Raw genomic sequence first — 21,990 nt, forward strand, 5'->3', positions numbered from 1 at the left:
CTTGAACTCTGTTATGTCATCTTTTCTGTGTTCAAATGGTAAAACAAAAACATGTGCTTTAAAAAATTGGCCACACAATAGATGGGCAGAACAATGTAACCCAAAGGAACAAGATGCACCCAAAAACCACAGCGTAACACAGTCTCACATTTTGGTGTCTGATTTTAACATCTTCCTCAAGCTGGTCTGCATTTTTGATTTTGGGTTCTGTAAGATTCCCTGTGCCCTTAAATAAACTGTCCTCATACTTAATGTTATTGGTAACAAGAGTAGACCTAATTAAAATCAAGATTCTCAGCAATTAGCATGAGAATGCAGAAAGACTTAAAACCTAAGATTAAGTTAGTGGAAACAAATATAAACCACATTCAATTTCTTTTTTCTTTTTTTCCCTGAGCTTTTCTCTTACCCCTCAACAATCTAAACACTTCATTCTCCAGCTCCTTGGAGGCACTTCTCAAGCAATTTGTGTGATTCATTTGGTTCAAACCCTCTCCGAGACACCATCCTGCATTCAGTCTCCATAAATGAGATCACAACTGCACTAGAGTTAGTCTGCTCTTGGCACCCAGTTATCACTCAGTATATAGTATTAATAGTTTCCTTTGTTGGCTTCATTGATATTTATGCAGTACATGATTCTATAAAACAATGAATCTCATATCCAACAAATCAAACCAATAAGAAAACCGCATCAGTTTAACAGAGCTCAGGGTTTGTGTTGATTCAAGCATCACTCAGTCTCAGTATGGTGTGAGTAGCTAGAAGGCACAGCAGTGAAAACGAAGAACTGAATCTACATGACTACATTCTCACAAATGAATCCAGAACTGGTCAATTCATGCCTGACCTCCATCCTTTGCTCTCTTACTCCATATGCCAAATTACAGAAGTACTATTTTATTGCAAGATGCACTTCCCAGTCCTATTTTAGTGTGTGTGAGTGTGTGTGATATGTGATAATTAGTGGGTCAGACATGTGCTACATAACATGTGTGGAAGTTAGAGGACAACCTGTGTATATCTGCCCTTGTCTTCACACTCTGTTTAAGATAGGGTCACTTTGCTATCATACAACCCAGGAAACTGGTCTGTGAGCTCTGGAGATGCTCCTGTGTATGTCTCACCTTTCCCAAGGGTCTACTGGGATGACAGATGCCAGAGTTACACTATTGTATTAGCTTTTTATAGGTTCTGGGGATCTAAGCTCAGGACTTCAAGCGCTTTTATCAACAGAGCCAATCTCTAGTCCCATCTGCCTAGTCTTTGGGAGACTACAAACTGTTCTCTATAATTCCACAGCCTTAACCCGTTTATGTTAATCCTCAACAAAATTAGTGCATCTCATCCACTTTGCTTTTTAGAGTAATAAATTTGCTGAAGTTTTTCTATGCATTAGTAATTTAGTATTTTAACCATCTTCATATTTGCAATGATGGTTTAACAGTTGTGTTACATGACTTTATTTTTTTTGATTATAGCTGCTTGTCCCAAACCTATATTCCCCAAGCCTACTTCTCATATTATTCAAAAATAAGGTATTTGTTGTTGTAAAAATGCTGTGTGTATGTATATTCTATAAAGTGCAATAATGATAGAAAAATTAACAAAAGAAAATGAAAATGGTAGATCTGGCTTGATATATGCATATGCATAAATATAAAAATTGTATATAACTTATTTTATCATTTGTAATCTCATGATATAATCTTCTAGAATTTCACATTGGTTTTGATGTAAACCCTAAGTTTTGATTTATTCTGCATTGTAAACATTCACTCAAATATTTCAGGACTGGAGAACTTATCTTGTAATTGAACAATGAGAAATAGAAAAATAGATATAAAAATAAGCATAAAGTGAAAATTTTGCTGGAAAACATTAATTTTGTTTTAAATAAAATATAGTCCAACAAAAATTGAGGCACAGTGTTATCTATGTAATGACCATACTGATTCAATAATATGTGGAGTAGTTCATTAGAGTTGAAACAGTTTCTAATTAGAAATTACATGAACTGAAGATCATGTTAGCTAGCATTCAGATTTATAATGCCTTCATTTGAACCTAGGGTTGTTTCAAGGGCTATTTAAGTCTTACTAAAATATCTGCTCAAGTAATTATTTTTTCTTAATATTACAAATAAACTAAGTCATATCATTGGGCCTTGATTATAATCAAATATAATAACATTAATTATAATATTCCATTTATGATAATGTTATCCATAAATTACATCTTCAAATGTAGACCTTTTAACATTAAAATGCTAATTTTTCTCAATTGAAAGATAAATCAATATCTGATATTGTCTCAGTATGCTACAAATGGTTTACTCAAATACAATATTAAACTAATTAGACTCATCCATGGTCTTGATTTTGTTTTAATTTAAAATAGCTGATTAAAGATACATTGAATTCAATCAAATAGTCCTCTGTTTACAATATGGCTCTGGGCCAGGATTAATAATTATTTTCTGATTTTAGAGAAAGTAAAAAGTTTGATCCTAAGTCTTAAAATGAACAGGGAGGATGTTTGACCCTAACACTGTGGCCTCTTGCTTTCTGTCAACCCAAAGCCAGCAATAAAGGCAGATGAGGGCACAGATGCCACTGACTGGAATGGGAGGGCAGATGCCACAAAGGCAAGAACAAACTCTTAGTTCAGAATAACATAGTGTCAACTGTGTGCACCCTGAATCATTCCTCACAGCATAGAACTGGGCATGCTCAATATGCTTTCTTGACACAAACAAATTAAATCTGAAGATAAGTTACTCTGTGTTGACATAAACCCATGAAGGATTAATTACTCATATGCCATTTCCTCATTCATCCATTAAGCAACAACAACTCTTAGAATGGGATCTTACAAGGGGTAATGAGCTTGAGCACCTAGATGATAATGCTGGACAGTTCACTACCAAACACAGCTCTTTGTACAAAATAGTTTTGTAACTGTTTTAACTAAAAGTAATGTCTCCCTATATTATACAAGACATAGCAATGCATTTTTGACAGGATTGGCTAAGTGATATTTTACTTAAACATAATCCACAAATTTTGAAAATCAGTTTTATTTATTAATCTCTTCATATCCAAAAACTCTTAGGTGGTTCTGTAAACTCAAGGAGACTAGAACCAGTAGATTTTCAACTTGCCATGAGGTCTTCTCTAATACACAGGTAATATCTAGGATCATAGCTATATTTGAATAAGACAATTTTATTAAAATGAATCTATAGCAATGGAGTTCAGAGACAAGATATCAACGTTTCATTTTTCCAGTGGCACATTCTAGCTGTTACAACATGCTTGTAAGATTTACTCATGTGAATTCTTCTAACTGAAGAGGAGATGTGCTTGAAAATATTTTCTGAACAATAAATATCTCTGTCAGATGTATTAATAAGCTATAAGCAATATGGTATTTATTAATCGGTAGCACTGTGTTCAAGGATAGCCTGTGCTACATATTGAAACACATCTCAAGAAAAAGCAATCCCATTATCACCACCATTAGCAAGAACAAAGCTTTCTATGACCTGGATTTTTCTCAAGAGTTAAAGTTTTGCTTTGATTCCCTTACTAGAATATTTTCCTAATATTTCTGAACACAGAGCAACTCTAACAATGAAAATTACTTGAACACTAAAAAAAATTGTGCTTGAGTTGGCATTACCTTAAAGGACTTGTTATTACAAACTGTGCCTCTGTAGGAAACAATGATAAGTCTGACATTACATTTTCCTTTGAGAGCTTTTGTTGCTGTCAGCTCCGATAACTGAAGAAGGTGCTGAGAACACAGCCTGCTAAGTTAAGAGAGAAGTGGCTGGGACTTCCTATGCTCCATCTCTGGTTTTTTTCAAGTATCCTGCTGCATTGTTGCCAAGTGGGTCCTTTTCCTCAGAGAATAAAAACCAAGGTAGACTCCATTCCTCTGACTGTCAGCTGTGGGCCAGTTTGTGAAAGTTTAATTACAATAGGTATCCATCAGTGCTGGACAGCTTTTCCTAGCCATGTTGGTCCAGTTTACCATGAACCCTAGGCTTTGCTTGTTCCTCTTCATCTTAGGTTGTGATACACTCATTTCCTGGAACAACTTGAGTAGTTGACTCTTCTGTTCTACTGGAATCAGAAAACTTGGCAATCATTTTACACTGACCACCAGATATGTCACCACTAGATAACTGATTTTTACCTCCAGGTAATCAATGTGATTTTTTAGAGAGTAGCTCAATAAATGGAGGCTACCATTAAATATTAGAGAGATAACCAAGCTGGCAAACAGAGTAATTTCTATGTAACTTTTCTTTCAGAGATTGTGGGAGTTAATTTAAGCATTATGACAGCAGTAATTCTAATGTCACTAATCATTTAATGTAGGTGGAGTAGCGAACATGAAGTATTAACACTGAATGTTCACAGTTTGTATTGATTTGTTTTATCCTCCAACTGAATCTATAGAGTATGTCTTATTTTATATGCAACAGTTAGAAAAATTATGAAATTTGTTTAATCTTCTAGAGAGTCAAAATTACACCTAAGAAATCTCCCTCTAGAATCACCTTGCTTAGTCCCCTTGCTAGGAGGGAGAGTCTATTTATACATAGCAAGCATTGATTTTGGATGACAAAATTCTATACACCATTGAGCTGTCTCTCTTATTTTGCACTAGCAATGTGTTTGCTTAAATCTGCCCATCTCAAGGTTATCCTTTCCCTAAATGTCTCCATGGTTGACATCTACTTTTATTTAGGTTTTGACACCTGCAACTTCAAATTGCATCTTTCCTACTACTCTCGTCAGGGCGTAGTTCTCTATATTGTACAGATCGTCTCTATAGATACATTTCCATCTGTCCCTCCACCCACCCACCTTCCACTTAGAAACCTCACTTTGTTTATTTACCCTTACATTATAAAGTCACAAATGCTGTAGCTGTTCGCTATTTACAATAAAAGTCATTTCTAATTATTTTAATGGGGAGAGATATTTATTTTTTTCTACTTAGGATCATTCCTCTACCCCAACATTTATTTTAAAATAAAGCAACACTCATACACTGAGCAGAAACAGTACTTACTACTTAAACAAAAGGTAGAGATTATGTTTTAATATCAAATTCTACTGGATTCCATTTATGGAATTATTTATTTGTGAACGTTATGTAGAGTAATCACTGCTTTATGACCTCTAATATCAAGCTAAATCCAAGGTGGTGCAGGAGTGATCCCCATACCACCTGTTGACATTTCAAACTAGTTACTCTTTCCAGGAATAGGCAGGAGTCTCAATTATAGGTTTGCAGGGGGAAAACAGAAGATATGAAACAGTAACAAAAAAAGTCTCTTCTTCAGATTAGCTGTGGGACAATGTCCCTAGACATCTAAAATTGGTGCTATTTTCTAACATTTTCTTTCAAATTGTTTCAATCTTTTTGTAGTCAGGATTATTTGGTGGGTATGATATGACTGAATATTCTGAATGTATAGAGAAATAACATAGATCATTTTCTCCTTTGTAGATTTTATGGACTTATGGGAGTATTTTCTATCCCTTAAAATTTGTCTTTCCTTTTTCCTAAACTGGAAACTGGCAATGACTCATTTGCATTTTCATATTTTCTGAAGAAAAAGGAATAATTTATATAGCTATTGGATTTTTACCCTGAGAACCTAGGTTTATTGGTGTCTTAGAGGCAGTTTACAGAGAGGTCTTGGAAATAGACTATCCAGAGGTATCACACTGGGAGAGTGTGTGTATGCATGTGTGTGTGTTTAAGGTGTGTTCAAGTCAAGAACGATGCAATGAAATGGGAATTTTAAAAATCCACATGCTGAGCCGGGCGGTGGTGGCGCACGCCTTTAATCCCAGCACTCGGGAGGCAGAGGCAGACGGATCTCTGTGAGTTCGAGACCAGCCTGGTCTACAAGAGCTAGCTCCAGGACAGGCTCCAAAGCCACAGAGAAACCCTGTCTCGAAAAACCAAAAAAAAAAAAAAAAAAAAAATCCACATGCTGGAACATTAAGGGACACACACTCATCCCTGCTATCCTGCTATGAGGAGATATGCAATGAATCTTGTTGAATTTTTTCAAGCTCAGTAACCAATAAGTACTTGCTAAGCATGTGGGAACTAGGGTCTGGAGGAGAATCAAATGGTAAGTGCTGAACAGAACTTTTTTCACTACTAAAACATTCTTAGCCTTTTGCTGTTGTTTGTATATATTTATTAAGCTAACAACTATTATGACACCAACTATGCCTTAAACAAATTATTTAGAATTAGTAATTGAATCTTCACGAGCATAGTATAAGATTGAAACATCATCATTGGTATTTTATAGGTAAGAAAATAAGGCAAAAAATATTATGTCACTTGATTTAAGAGAAGAAACAGAGGTCAAGTGGGTGCTAAGGACTCTTGCTGCAGAACTGGGCACAAATGCTACCTAACATTAATAGCAAGTTCTGTATCAGGTGAATGTTTACAATTAGGAAATAGCTGTACCTAAATTGTAATTGATTGAAATAGATACCCTCTAAATTAAGAACTTTTTTTTACTATAATTATGGCCATTTGTTTCTTTTTCAGTATATACCCTTCCTTCTTCCCATATTATGAAATGGATATTTAACTCTGTGAGATTTGTATTGGATTTTTAAAGAAACTAATAAAAATGGGGCTATAATTTTGTTATCTTTAGCTATGTGTGTTTGTTTCTATATTAACTTGTCTAAAAAGTCATAAACTTCAAGTTGTGAGCTAAAATAGACTCCTTAATAGAACCATTCTTCAGACTTATTTAAAAAATGAATTTGATCCTTATTCAAGATATTATAAGGCAATTTACAGAATAGTTATTTAAGGAAGCACAATTAAGATTATCTTCATTATTTTGTATAAGTGTACTTTTATTTACTGGAACATCAGTCCCTAAACATCTCCAAGTCTTATCATGTAGGAATAATAGGGACCATGTGGAGGAGCCTCTCTTCATGTACATATGTCAGGCAACTGAGGAGTGACTGCCTTTTCTAGAAATAATGGGGAAGGGGCCAAAGTTTCAAAAGGTTTGTTTCCTATGAACCAGAGTACTTTGAAGCAGCCCTGCTCAAAACATGGGCAGATAACATCACTCATGACAAAGTCACAGTTTTAGCTCCCTTGTTGAAATGATATTTTAATATGATAACAACAGGAAAATTAATTCACACACAGGATCTGTCCTTCTCTCCCAGAGGCTTGTGTCCAAGTGGGTAAGAAAAGAAAACCACAGAAGTGTCTTTCATTGGCAGTATGTATCACACAGGACTGTTTTGGAACTCAAACCAAAGAATTTCTCTTAAAGAATTTTGCAAACTGAAACTGTACAAACTTATATATAATTATTTTTTGACATTTACTAGGTAATTCTGTAAAGAAAATCTGTAGCCAGACTTCACACTTAGATGTGTCAGGAAGGATTGCAGAATTCTGTCACAATTCTGTCTGAATGTAGGTCTAATCTTGGAGCAGCATTTAAAAAACTCCTAAGCATAGCACCTAAGGTTATGCTTGATGTAAACTTAAATTTATTTCTTATGCATGCATTGGCAGCCAGTTTCTAATCTGTTTAACTGGCTTATTTTTGTCACTTTAATATATATATATATATATATATATATATACATGTATGTGTATGTGTATGTGTATATGTATATGTATATCAGATTTTATATTTTATACTGTTTTAAAAATAAATTTAAAAGGGAAAACTGCATGGTACAAAAGTGAAGTTACTGTTGCAATTGATCAATGAGAAGGTACTACAGCTTTTAAACTACTTTTTTTCGTGGGGGTGCTTTTTGAGACAGGGTTTCTCTGTAGCTTTGGAGCCTGTCCTGGAACTAGTTCTTGTAGACCAGGCTGGCCTCAAACTCACAAAGATCCGCCTGTGTCTGCCTCCCTAGTGCTGGGATTAAAGACGTGAGCCACCACCACCTGGAGCATTTAAACTATGACTCAGCAGAAAGGTACTGTCTCCAAACATCCCATGAACTGGGAGGATGGTTTGGGGATTCTGGCATCTACATCAGTGTGCAGCAAGTTTCTGTTTACTTAGACACAAAGTTTATGACAAATGATTGTGGACAGACATGACTTTTTAATAGATGTTTTAAAGTGTACAGTTATTAAGCAGCACTTTTCAATTGATCTGCGTGTACAGACAAAGGCGACAGAATGACACAATTTATACATATATAGAAAAGATGAAAACAGTCACACTCTGAGTGTGTTTCTGGATGGGAAAGCCTCCCAGAGACTCACCAGTTGTGCAGTTCTTGAATTCAATATCATCAATTGCAGCTCCTCCTCCAAGATCCTTTGTTCTGATTCCTTGAAATATGACCTCAAAATTCCTTAATTTCCCCAACAGGATGGTGGCCTTTTGCCAATGATTGTCGGGGTCTGGCTTGCTTTGTTGCCATACTTCTGACAGGCCTTTATCTGTCTGAAATTAAAGAAGTTCACATTAGTGGAAAAGCTAAGGCCCTTAAGAATAAGAAGAAATATTGCATGGCACTGGAGCTCTAAACCAATGAAAATGGGACTTTTGCATCCCAATGCCACTCATCTCCCACCCCCATCTCCAGGAAATCTGACCAAAGTTCCACAGCTCTGAGATAAGGGACTTGTTGTCCCACAGCATGGGAAAGCTAACTACATCCCTAATAAGAGAGAAGGTCTACCATACTTGGGAAAGCTTGCCCCACCCCTCATGATACCCTGGGAGAGCGGGCTCCGCCCCTCAGCTGAAGTCCTCAGGACTGATCAACTGAACTTCCACCCTAGCACACATCCAGCACTTGGAGTAGTCACACCCCCAAATCTATCCCAGCTATATGACCTGCTGGGGTGTGTGAAGTGACTAATCCTGCAGAACCTTAGTCGCAGGACCACCAGGACAACAGGATATTCGAGAAGAGTTTCGGGGAGGACCTAGCAAAGTCAGAGGCCTTGAACCTGCCAGCAGCTCTGGACAGAGTGAACATTAGCAAGTAAAGCTGTTTGGATGGAAGAGTATAGGGCATGATACACAGCAGTTCCCACCATCTCTAAGATGCATGCAGAAGCAATGGAGGGGAGAGAGAGACAGAGGAGCAAATTGCTTTTCATTTCTTTTTAATGATTATTTATTTTATCTTATTTTTATTCCTTTTTATCTTTCCTGGGGGGAGCAGTACAAGAGAAAGGGGAGGATATGGAGAAATTGGGAGATGAGTGGGATCAGGATGCAAAATTCCCAAGGAATCAATACAAATCTGAAAACTTATATAAACAGTTGAACTCTGATAGCATCCAATGCTGTTGTTTATCTCACCCCAAGAGACATGCTGGCCTATCCACATGATTTCCCAAAGCAATACTGGTGGGCATAGCAGTGAACATGCTTTAGTATTTACAGAGATAATATCATGACAGTGTTCTCATTAGTTAAATCCACCTGTCCTTACATATAAAACAGATTCTTATTGAAAGAAATTATGGGATTACTGAGTTTATAGTTCTGGACATCTCTTCTCTACTTTTAACACATTGTAACTAATTATTCTGGTTATACATTTCTCCTAAAGAGCTTTGTGCACTGATAGGGAGAAGGAAGCAAGAGGCCAAAGGATTCATGGGAAATCGGTTATATCTGTGCAGCGAGTTGAAGAAGGAAAGTGATACTTGTCTAACTCAGTTAGATTTCAAATATCCTATTAGTACACACTCAAAGTATTTTTACTTTTCAAAAGGATAAATATCTGTGAACCAGCTATACTGGGTTCAGGATATAATTCTTCAAGCTAAGAGTTAATTTAAAAAGACACAAGCAAATATTTCCTCAGAATAGTGAAGGTCCAAGTAGATAACATGCTAATATGTGAATGCTTTTAGAATTGTATCCTGATCTAACATACGCCATAACCCTAATGATCAAAACGTGGGGAAAACCAACTCCTACATGAAGCTAACAGTTGAGACGCAGAAGACTTTGCTTTTGCATGCTGCTTTGTGGTGTTTTGTTTCGAGCTTTTCTGGAGAACTTGATATCAGGTTCTAGGCATGCCTATGGGGAGTTTACCTTGACTGTTCTGAGATGGGAAAACTTGCCCACTGTTCCTTGTTTGTATCCTAGACAGTAAAATTGAAGAGAGATCCCTGACTGGGTTCAGCACACTCTGCTTGGGATTGTAAATGTAAGGAGCTGGTTCATGCTCCAGTTCCCTCAATTTTGCCTGTAGGATGAACTGTGCACTTGGAAAGTGAAGCAAAATAAACCTTTTCTCTCTGTGGTGCTATTATCAGGTTATCTTATCATAGCAACAACAGAGAAATGGGACGGGATGATTTAATAGATCACAGTGACGGATATTGCCCAGAGAAGAAAGTGTTGACATCAGGTTGCACCTATGGTTAGCATCCAAACACACAGCACTACCTGCTGCTCAGTCATTGTTCTTCCCTGATGAGTTCACGATAAAAATGTGGCCTCAGAGGGTAGGAATTTGTAATTGTTTTTCTTAGATCTTTGGGGAGCCCACCACCCAAAATAAATCACACAAAGGTTTGTTCTTGTTTATGAATGCCTGGCCATAGCTTGGCTTGTTTCTAGCCAGCTTTTCTTAACTTAAATTATCCTGTCTATGTTTTGACTCTGGGATTTTATCTTTATTTCTTAGTTTATTTCTTATTTGGTGGCTTACTGTGTAGCTGGGTGACTGACCCTGGGTGTCCTCTTCTTTATACTGCTCCTCGATCATTTTTCCACAGACTTCTCCTCCTATTTATTTTCTCTTCTTGCCAGACCTGCCTATCATTTCTCCTGACTTGCTATAGACAATCCAACCATTTATTAGGCCAATCATGTATTTTAGACAAAATAACAGCTCCACGGAGTTAGACAAAAGCAGCATAAAGGAATGTAACACATATTTGCATCATTAAACAAATATTCCACAGCATAAATAAATGTGACACATCTTAAAATAATAATCTACAACAGCAATCAAGTAACAAAAAAGTTGAGCATTTAATAGAATAGCATCTAGAAAATCAGACATCATGTTCACATGAATTTATAATGCACAGATAGGAAATATATGACTTATTTGTATTTAAAAGATATAAGGAAATTTACAAAGAGAAATGTCTGAAGAAGGATATAAAGGAGTTATATATTTATAATTTCTTGCTTTGGAGAGTTAATGCATACATCCAATGCTTCATTCTGTGGATATATAAATACTTGATCAAATTGTTATTTTTATGGATTAGAGGAAAGAAACAGAAGGTGTAACTATGTATCATTGATGTAAAATTAATTTTGCAAAATAAATAGCAATTTATAGATAAAGCTTTTTCTCCTATTTCCTCATATATGATTATCCCCAGTGACTTGTGAGATACCTGCATTAAAGGGAATGGGGTTAGGAATTCCATCTTTCTAATAACTAAAGAAGATCTTTTCAAGGTTAGTATTTGACTCTCAGTGATGTTTTAGTGATTGAGAATCAAAGGAATGATAAATTAAATTAAAGATGAAACTGCGAGGATCTTTCTGACACTTAAAAATATCAGAGACAAGGGTATTGATGAAAGCCTGTCTTAATTTATAAATTGTAACATTTTCCCAGGCATCCACTTCTGTACCTCATACAATACTCTTGAGATGTGCTAATCTTGAAAAGGGTTTTCAAAAAATAACATCAAAGAAAGTCACGTGATCCCCTTAATAAATAAAATATGAATCATTTCTTAAATCTTATAACTAGTCTTCTATTAAAAATAAAAAAGGCTAAGAGACTTGAACAAGGCACTTTGATTTTTACATGAACAAAAATAGAAAATGAGAGTTAATTATGTTGTGAATCTTCCATAATTGGGTGTCATAGGCTATCACTTTAATATATTCTAACACTTTATATACTCTAATACATACATACATGCATACATACATACATATACACATATACATATACATATATATTATATATGTATATATATATATATATATTTGGAATGTAGCATCAATTCTTATTCCTATAATTGCCAATTTCTTTTCCTTAATGCATATTTCTACTTACATGCCTATGTACTCATTTGTTTATTCAGAAAACATACAATGCTTACACAGTGACGATTTCAATACTACAGTCTTGAATAAAATGGGGAGAAGATGGAGCCTACCCCGTGGAAGTTAAGTAGTCTAATATAGAGTTCACAAAAACAAATTGCTATACTGACTCCCTCTCTCACGCACACAATTTTACAAGGTGGGTTTGTGATCAACTCCAAGTTCTTTGCTTCTCAAATCGTTTATTAATGTCCTGAGTTCAACTCTTTCTAAGGGTGTATGATTAATGCCACTCATATCCATCCCATAATTATTCCACTAACTGGCAATGGGGATAATATTTGTATACACATAGATTTTAATTCAAGATTCCTAAAAATAATTAAAGAAAAATAACATATATATGTGTGCGTGCGTGTGTGTGTGTGCGTGTGCGTGTGTGTTAAATTTCAAAAGTGGAAGAAACATTACTCCCTATATTTTAACAATTTCTTAAGCTAAGAATACATTGTATTGTCATGTGCACAGGAGACTGCATAAGGTATTTGCCTCCATGGCTCATATAAATCTATATTTTTTATGTCTGATAAAGAAAGGCAATGGGAAACACTAAGAAGATAAAGCCACTTCCCATTTTAAAGTTGTGTTAACAGAGAAATTAACTCAGCGATCTAGTCTGATACATTTGATATAAATATACAAAGTTTCATCAAAAATGAAAAGTTTATCCTAAACCATTTGAGAAATACCTCTTTTTATTCACTGATATATTTATGATAATTGAAAGGTTTTCACAGACCCTAAATCTCTTGTTTAATTATCTATCTATGTTGTACCTATTGAGATACCATACTTTTTCATCAACTATTTTAGCAATGTCTTTATTTCCTCCTAAGAAAAATTAAATTACTTGGCTATAAACTGCAGAATACCTAAGGATGTCAGGCAATAAGAAGTCATGAAGTCATAGGATGACAATGTGTCAATTTGTCATCATCTATACAGTTAGATATGAAAAATAAATTGTTGGAATAATCCAAGAGCCCTGATTGGTTTTTGTAGTCAAAACACTGGAAAGGGGCAAGTTTTGCAAGAAAGGTAGCACTTGATCATTAACCACACTATCACAACCAAACACTTCTGAAAAACCATTTGGTATCCCTCCACCTGAGCAGAGACCCTACATTTCTATCTACACTAGGACTGTATTAGGTCCCCTCAAGGCTGCATTAAATGAAGGTAAACTGAGAGAATTTGTCACAGAGTGTGGTCTTGTGTTTTCTGACCCACCTGTCATTTCTCTGTGTCACAGAACATTGAGGACAATCACTCACACATTCATTGCAAATAGTTAGAGCATATTTTGGTGGTGGGAATTTAACACAGAATCTTATTTTAAACCCATACTACATCCATGGCCTGTTTCCCTTAGCCATATAACATTTACAGTATTGGAAGAACCATTGTTCTACCTTGTAAACACTCTCAAATGCAGCTGCCAAAACATTAGAGGATTCAAAACTGCACTGGTAGCAAAGCCTTTCTGATAACCAGAGGTTTGGAAATATCAGAAGGTAACTGTACAGGTGATTTATAGTGGTACTTTTTACAACAGGAAAACTTTCCTATAAATACATTCCTATACAATTCTAAATTTCTATGTAATACTAAGTACAATGGTAAACATAAGACATTGAGCATCAATCAAAACCCATGCAATACTGCAGTATTAAAATGACCCCAATGTATTACTCAGGAAGTTGAATAGTCCAAATGATTTACCATCTGACAAACCAGCTAAATGCATGAATGATGTGTATAGCAAACTCAAAGACATAATAAATTTGTAAATAAATATATTTGTAAGAAAAAGGAAAATAATTGCACATCAGCAATGTATTATAGTTAATAAAGTTCATAAAGAAGCAGAGATTTTATACTAAAATTTTGAAAGCATAGGTAAAAAATATGGTAAATTTCTTGCTATTTGAATAAAAGTTTACAAAAAAGATATTGGAGAAGATCTGAATGATTTGTGTAATAATGGCTCACATTTAGAGATACTATAAACTTATGTTTCTATCAGTCTAAAGAGATAATGACACAGAAGTATTTACAATTATATATGTACATAGAACTGTATGCAGATTACTTATATACATCCATGTATATCTTATATCAGTACCACCTGAGCTACAAGAATAAGAAGATCAGACCATCAAGGAGCATACTTGGTGCTGAGATCTTTATTATAAATTTTATCTTCTAAGGAAAGGGTACTGTATCTTAGTGGGACAGCAGAGACTAGACCTGGACCAAGTGTGTACCTGAACTTGATGTGTCTTACATTTTTCAGAAAGTGAGAAAGTCACAAAATAAAGATCCAAATGCATGGGGGATGTGTCACAGGGTTAGAAAAGCAAAGCAGAAGAGTTAAAGCCCGCAGAGTGTGAAAAAATGAAAAAAACTCATATACGATTGCTTTGTAATGTATGGTAACAACAAATATAAAGAAGCCCCACAGATATAAATAAACCATACACTGAATAAATGAGTGGGGGAAAGAGACAAATCTCCTATGTCAAATAGTTTTGAAAAATTAACAGAGATATTTTGCTGATGAAGATATGGAATTTAAATTCTCACCCTTCGACTATGGGTTGCTGAGAAGCTCCTGTGTTTCTGACATTATACAAAGTAATTGGCTAGTATTTCTCAAAACTGCAAAAATTATATCAAACAAGAAAAGTCTCAGAAGGAGTATAAGAGGACAGAAGTGCTATAATAGTTTTACACATTGGGTTTAAAACTGAGATACTGTATCTTATGTATAAACTTTAGATAAAATTTTTAATTTTTATAATGGTAAATATAAGCAGTTGGATTTTAGATGATAATATTAAGTGACCATGAAATATATAGATGATCCCTCTACTATTTTGCTGAAATTATATCAATCTGTGTAAGATAAAAAACACTCAATAAGTTTTAATATATTTCTTATTTACATATATTATATGATATTTATTAACAATATATTTATAGTAATCTTATTAGTATTTATGATATATGAAATCAAATTTGTAAAGCTGGGAAAGCTATTACTGCCCTTAACTCAAATTAACATAATAAACGCAGAGGGAACAGCCTCCAAATATTACAATTAAATAAAATGTATTTTGTGTATCTAGTGTGCTCATAAATTCTTTTTGACTTAACCTTTTTTAAAATTCATCAACTGGGAAAATTTTAAATATTTTTAAACAAGAGTAATGATGACAAAAGGATAATGATATCTGTAATACCCCAAGAGATTGGACACTATGTAGGAATTATGTTGAATCTAAATGACAGCAAAATAAAATTCACTTCATAAATATGCAACTGAATCATTTCATAGAAACCAAAACTGATACTTGTTCCTCAGAGAAAGACTAAAACACAATATGATTCAGCTCATATAGATGATTTTATTGGTAAAAAAAGTCCTCTACAGTTATAATAAAATATTGTTTGAAAATACAAAATAATGATTTGTATTTATTAAACAGAAAATGATCTTCCAAACATTTAAGATGAGAACTGGGCTGGAAAGATGGCTCAGTGAGAAAGAGCGATTACTGCTCTTGCAGAGGACCCAGTCTGGTTCCCAGCAGCCACATGAGGAGCTCACAAGCACCTGCAACTCCAGTTTCAGGGACTCTGATGCGTTCTTGCTTCCATGGGTACCTGCATGTGTGTGGTGCACATACATACATACATTCATAATACTCCCATACACATAACTGAAACAAATAAATCTTAAACAAATCAATCAACTGAAGCAAACTGACAAGTACTGAAATTTAGAAGTCACACAATTTTTAAAACTATACATAAATATGTTTAATGTTTATGTATATGTTAATGACATTTTCATTAAAAATAAGATGGAAATCAAGAGCAGTTAGCACACGTAAAACATGAGATAATCTGCACAGAAACTTCTTGCAAACTACTAGGAAACATCTGAAGGGAATTCTGGAGTTAGTGGCTCCTGTTTCTTTTAAGACGTGGGAGGCAAAGCAAAGCATCCTTTGTTTGGATGTGTGGCCACAGACACTTTATGAAATATTCATTTAATGTTTGTTATGTTATTTTAGGTAGAATATATTCACTTTATTGCTGGAAGGGCAATTCTATAACCCCAAAATTTATTTTGTGAAAATATTCTTCACAGATTCCTGTAACCAAAATAAGACTCTCAAGTGAAATGGGGAGTATAATAAAAATATAAAAATTAATGAAGCTGGAGTTATACAAATCATTTCTTCAGATCATAGTTATTTTAATCCAACTTTCTGTGATACTGAGGATTTCTAAATATAGCATCACAACCTTACATGATATATAATACATCTTTATTTTCTCCTATTCACACAAGGATAAATATCATTTACATATCCCCACACATGGGTAAGCATATGCATTTACATTTATGACTGAAAATATCCCTCAAAGGGCCTTCCTTTGGCATTAAGAAAAACATCCTTAACATGACCCAGAATCGTCTCAATGGCCTCACACATGACATTCATTTGTGTTTTCATTCGCCAGATGGGTGTTAATTTCTTTTTCATCTTTATATTCAATTTTAATGATCAGAATCAATAATACAAATATGCTAGATGTCTTTTGATCTGCAAATATAGTTGAAGAAGATTAAGTTATATTCTTCTGCAAAGGTAAAAATGAATCATCATATGTTGAATTTTCACATTAAACAGCCCAGTACCTGGTATCTGTGGCCCTTTAATCATTCACTCAAGGTGCCCTCAAGATACTCCTCAACCAGAGATGCTAGATTCTGGAACACCATCCTCTTCCTCTTTCTCCTCTTCCTCCCATTCCTCCTTTGATTTCCTTCTTGTGTCTCATTGTTTTTGCTAGTACTTCAAATACTATATTAAATGGGAGTGTTTAAAGTAGATAGTCCTATATTGTCCTTGACTTTAGTGGGAATGCTTTGGGCTTTTCTCCATTTAGGATGACATTGGATTTGATTTTTTTTACATGCAGGCTTTACTGTGTCAAGGTATGCTATCTCAAATCCCGCTCTCTTTAGGACTTTTATCATGAAGGTATGCTAGGATTTGTGAAAGATCTCTTCTGAATCTATTGAGATGAGCAGGTACTATCTGTTTTTTAAATGCATTTATATGATTTATTAGATTTTACTGACTTATGTAAAGCCAATTGGCTTATAATGGCTATCTTTTCGATGTATGTTCCTATTCAGTTTGCAACTTTGTCGTCATGACTTTACAGGGTATGTGGTTTAGAGTAATACTGGTTTCATAGGAGTTTTAAAGTATTTCTTCCATTTATTATACCTTATATAACTGAACTTAAGGTATTCTTGATAAGAGGGAATTTATACCTGGTAGTATGAACCTAACAAACTAACTATGGCTAAAAGAAATTGCTATTGCCACTAACCTAAATCAATGAAATCTCCTAGTGTAGTCTAAGTACTTATAGCAACTAGCAACAGATAGAAACGACTACAAAAAGCCACAGCTGCTCCAAATGTAGAGAATAAGAAATGGTGGAGCTTCCAACCCCAACTGATACATATATAAGGCAGTCCCTAAACCGAAGGATCAGGAAAAAATACTGAAAAGGTGAAAAGACTGTTAGAGCCTGAGGCTCAGAATGTTGTCTGGGTTGGTCTTGTTTCTAGAACATGACAGGGTAAACGTACCCATTAAATATTAACTATTATGATTGCCTGATTAAGATCACCACAATGACAGCCTCGGTTTACAAACCAACACGTGCAGAAAAAATTCCACATGGCCTCATCCATAGATGAAGAGCTAAAGATGGTTGGGGGCACAAAGGTCCTTGTGTCCAAATAACACTAGAAAACCAGGAATGTTAAACATGCAGGGGTCTCTCAGAGGAGGAATTCACCATTTCCTACCCAGAAGGCTGGGGTTGCACATTGTTAAGGACCTGATATCTTTTATGCTCTCTGTGAAGTCAGACCTCACCTTCCCTTTGCTAGAGAGGCAGACCTCACCAAAATCTCCAGATGCCCCTTCCTTAGATTATTATCTTTAGATCTCAGCTAATGAAAACAATCCTTAGGGGAGATGTCACATGTATTTAAGTCCTGCCGACCTCTATGGTATTTTGATCAGAGACTACACTATAGTTTCGACCTTTTTGATGTAGAGCCCACCTTCAAGGTCACATGTACTTTGCAAAGAAGTTTCTAAGTAGTCACAAATTAAGCTCTACAGCTCAACTGAAATAGGAATGATTGTTTCCTAGAAACTTTGCCCCAAACTGTTCTGAGTTTTAAATATATTGACAATAAGCCACATGACATCAGACTCCCCAAATCTGATTTAGGTTGATAAAATTGGCCATCCATAGACATATGTATAAAATTGCCATGCTAAACTGACTCAGTAAGTTGTGTGTATATGTGTGCATACATATGTATATGTACATAGATGTAACAATAATAACTATGAAGAGTTCATGAATTTGGAAGATTTGGTTGGAATATAAGAAGGAATAGAAGAGGACAGATGGTTGGGAGTGATGCAGTTGCAATACTCAGCTATAAAGTTCACGACAAAAGCATTTACAACTTAAAAGGTACAGAGGCTGCTTCCCAGCCTCATTCTCCCTAGCTTCTTTTCATTCTTCGTGTTCCTCTTGAAGCCATCCTTCATCATTCTTTTAATGTCCCATCGCTGGTTTTGGACATCTACCCAAAATGTTCTTGGGATTTACCAAACTGAACCTAGTTACTCCTACTCATGTGTCAGCTTAATTAACACTTCCTCTTGGCAGCCTTCACCGGTGTCCTCAACAAGGACATAATTACCTAATACATAATTCAAGAATACACAATACTATACTTACGTTTTTATAGTGTGAAAAATGCAATCCTCCCTGCCATGAATAATTAACAGATATCTGTTTCTATCATTAGATAAACATGAAATGATGGGAATAACTGGATACATAGTACTAAGCATAGTGACTTTTACATAGTAGGTGTCCAATAAATAATGGTATGTATAGTGAATATATCCGATATGCATGTGTGTCTGGAAAGAACAATAATTACATTTTAAAATGAACGTGTAGACTATAATGTGACTTCCAGACTATTTATAAGAAATATAAATTATTTCTTTTTAAAACATTTGATGAGTCTTAGGGTTAGTTTAAGGTCAAAGGAGAAGGATAATAAGAATGCCATGACTAGAAATCTGTATTCATGACTGACCTTTTCCCTTTTTCTTATTCATTCCCTTGATAAAATTTTTTGGAATGTTCAAACTTTATTATGTCACACTCATGTAGCACCCATTTGCATTAATATTTAAAACTTCCTTAATGATGCACTTTACAAAATTACACTGGTTGATTTCTCCAGGGCAGTTTATGGTCTACAAATACAAGAACCTGGCTCTACTTAAATAACTAAAAACCAGAGACTGGGTAGCCTAGAGACCTAGAGTAAAACCAAACACTGCTGGTTGACAAAAAGTAACAATGAAATCACTCCTAACCATATTCCTCTATATTCATAGTTCAGTGTGTTATCCAGTCATCATTAGAGAGGCTTCCTCCAGATGGGAACATATTCAGAGACCCACAGCCAGTCATTACAGCAGAGAGAGCATAAAAGGAAGTATTTATTAAATCTGTCCCCTCAGATCTCGGGGAATCCCACAGGGAGCAGGTGAAAAGATCATAAGAGCCAGAGGGAATGGAGGACACCAGGAGAACAAAGCCCTCTGAATCAACTAAGCAAGGTGCATAAGAGCTGACAGGGACTGAAGCAGCAAGCACAGGGCATACATAGGTCTGCACTAGCACACACACACACACACGCACACGCATGTACGTCACGTATACTCTTCACTCTGCAGCTCATGGTGTCTCCATCAACTTCACCCTTTTTCTCCCCAGCAGTTTCCCTGTCCTGACAATCCTGCCTAGCCATCTGCCAATCAGCAGATGCACACACACACACACGCACACATATATATAATGATTCACATCATTTAATATTCTTATACTTATAAATTTTAATGAATAGAAATTGCATAGGTGAGTGAATGTTAAATTAAAGTTGAAAAGTGCTGTTGAATAATCATTTCATACACTGCAAAGATATGTTGCTCTCATCACTAATAAAAGCTGATTGGCAGATGGCTAGGCAGGATTGTCAGGACAGGGAAACTGCTGGGGAGAAAAAGGGTGAAGTTGATGGAGACACCATGAGCTGCAGAGTGAAGAGTATACGTGACGTACATGGGAAGCGTGTACAGGAAGAAAATCTGCCCTGTGGCAGCACATAGTTTATTAGAAAGGGATAATTTGAGTTATAAGAGCTAGCTGAAAACAAACCTAAATTGCCAGCCAAGCCTTTAAACTTAATAATAAATCTCTGTGTGGTTATTTGGGGAGTGGCTGCTGGGACACAGAAGAACTCTGCATACAAATGGCAACCACCATCAGGCAACATAGGTCCAGGTAAAATCCGATAAAGCTTTTAAAAATCTGTTCCAAACACATAAAAAAACCTGAGTTGAGTGTGGCTTTCTGGTTACATAGTCTCTTGCCAGCTGCAGTGCTGAGATACTGGGAAGAAGAGGACAGAGTAAAGTGAGTCAAGAGGAGATACTGTGAGATGCAGAGCAAGCAGGATGGGAAATTTGTACATGAGGTAAGTGTGCCTCATGGCAGCACATAGATTAACAGAAATGGGTTAATTTAAGTTATAGGAGAAAGCTAGAATTGAGCCTAAGTTATAGGTCAAGCATTTATAATTAATATTAAGTTTCTGTGTGGATGTTTGAGTAGTAGTTAGAGGGACAGAAAAGACTAGCTACAGAAAGGTCACTAAGAATTGTTTTTTCTTTAACAGTTAGGTAACTTTCCTAGAATATACAGTAATTGATCAAAGTCTCAGGTAATGCAGGAGTTTATTGAGCATATATGGTTATATGGAATATACCATGGAACTGCTACTTTGGTAGAGTACCCTACAGATGACTCTTGCAAGATCTTTGCTGTCCTCTGTGTAGAAAAGGGTCACTAGCCCAAATAAATCCCCATCTATGATATTCAAGATAATTTCCTACTGAGTGCTCAATGACCAGATTCCCTTGTCTTTCACACTACATATCGTTTTTGAAGGAGAAAAAGAAAAAAAAATAAATGAATGTAGAAAAACAATGGCAAAAAAAGAGAATGAAAAGTCCCTAGAAAGCACAAGACAGAAAGAATAATCAGAAAAGGCGGCAATGTCAAAAGCAAGATGTCAGAAGATGTCAGTTATGAATGATGGTGATTGTCCCTTGGCACATTGTCACTTATGAATGCTGATAACCAGTCAATGCAAATGAAGGACAGTGCTTTATGATGAAATTAGGGCACATAAATCGGCTCACTCATCCTCTAGGAGAAGAGGAGGAGTAATGAGAAATAACCTACAAATGCATGCACATAAGGCAACAAGGAAGGAAACCGAGGGCATCAGTGTGACTCTTATCTAAATTTCTCTTCACAAAGTATCAACTGTATACACTGTTGCTATTTCAGAATAAAATTCTTTCACCAAGTATAAAAGTAAAATCTCAAGGTAAAGTGGCTGTAAACCAATACTATTTAACAGAATAAAATGTACAAAGCTGTTTGTCTATTAAGAACAGTATATGTTTGGCATGAAGAAGTGTTTTCTTGCTTTAATAATTTACTGGGCACTTAAAAGTAGGTGTTGTTTTGTATTTTCCTGGCAATAGACACATTAAAATGTCTACTATTTTACTTTTAACTAATAATGAAACAGAGTAAACAAAGAAGAA

At 35.4% G+C, this 21,990-nt stretch overlaps 1 protein-coding gene across 1 annotated transcript in view; it reads right to left on the reverse strand.

Moving 5' to 3' along the window:
* Window positions 1–21,990, reverse strand: part of Malrd1 (MAM and LDL receptor class A domain containing 1) — a 617,971-nt gene that overhangs the window by 196,789 nt on the left and 399,192 nt on the right. Inside the window, exon 28 of the mRNA XM_038334493.1 lies at window positions 8,317–8,500. Coding sequence (XP_038190421.1) covers window positions 8,317–8,500 — 184 coding nt within the window. The remainder of the gene's footprint in view (window positions 1–8,316; window positions 8,501–21,990) is intronic.

This window comes from Arvicola amphibius, chromosome 6, assembly GCF_903992535.2.
Source record: "Arvicola amphibius chromosome 6, mArvAmp1.2, whole genome shotgun sequence".
NCBI classification, from domain to species: domain Eukaryota; kingdom Metazoa; phylum Chordata; class Mammalia; order Rodentia; family Cricetidae; genus Arvicola; species Arvicola amphibius.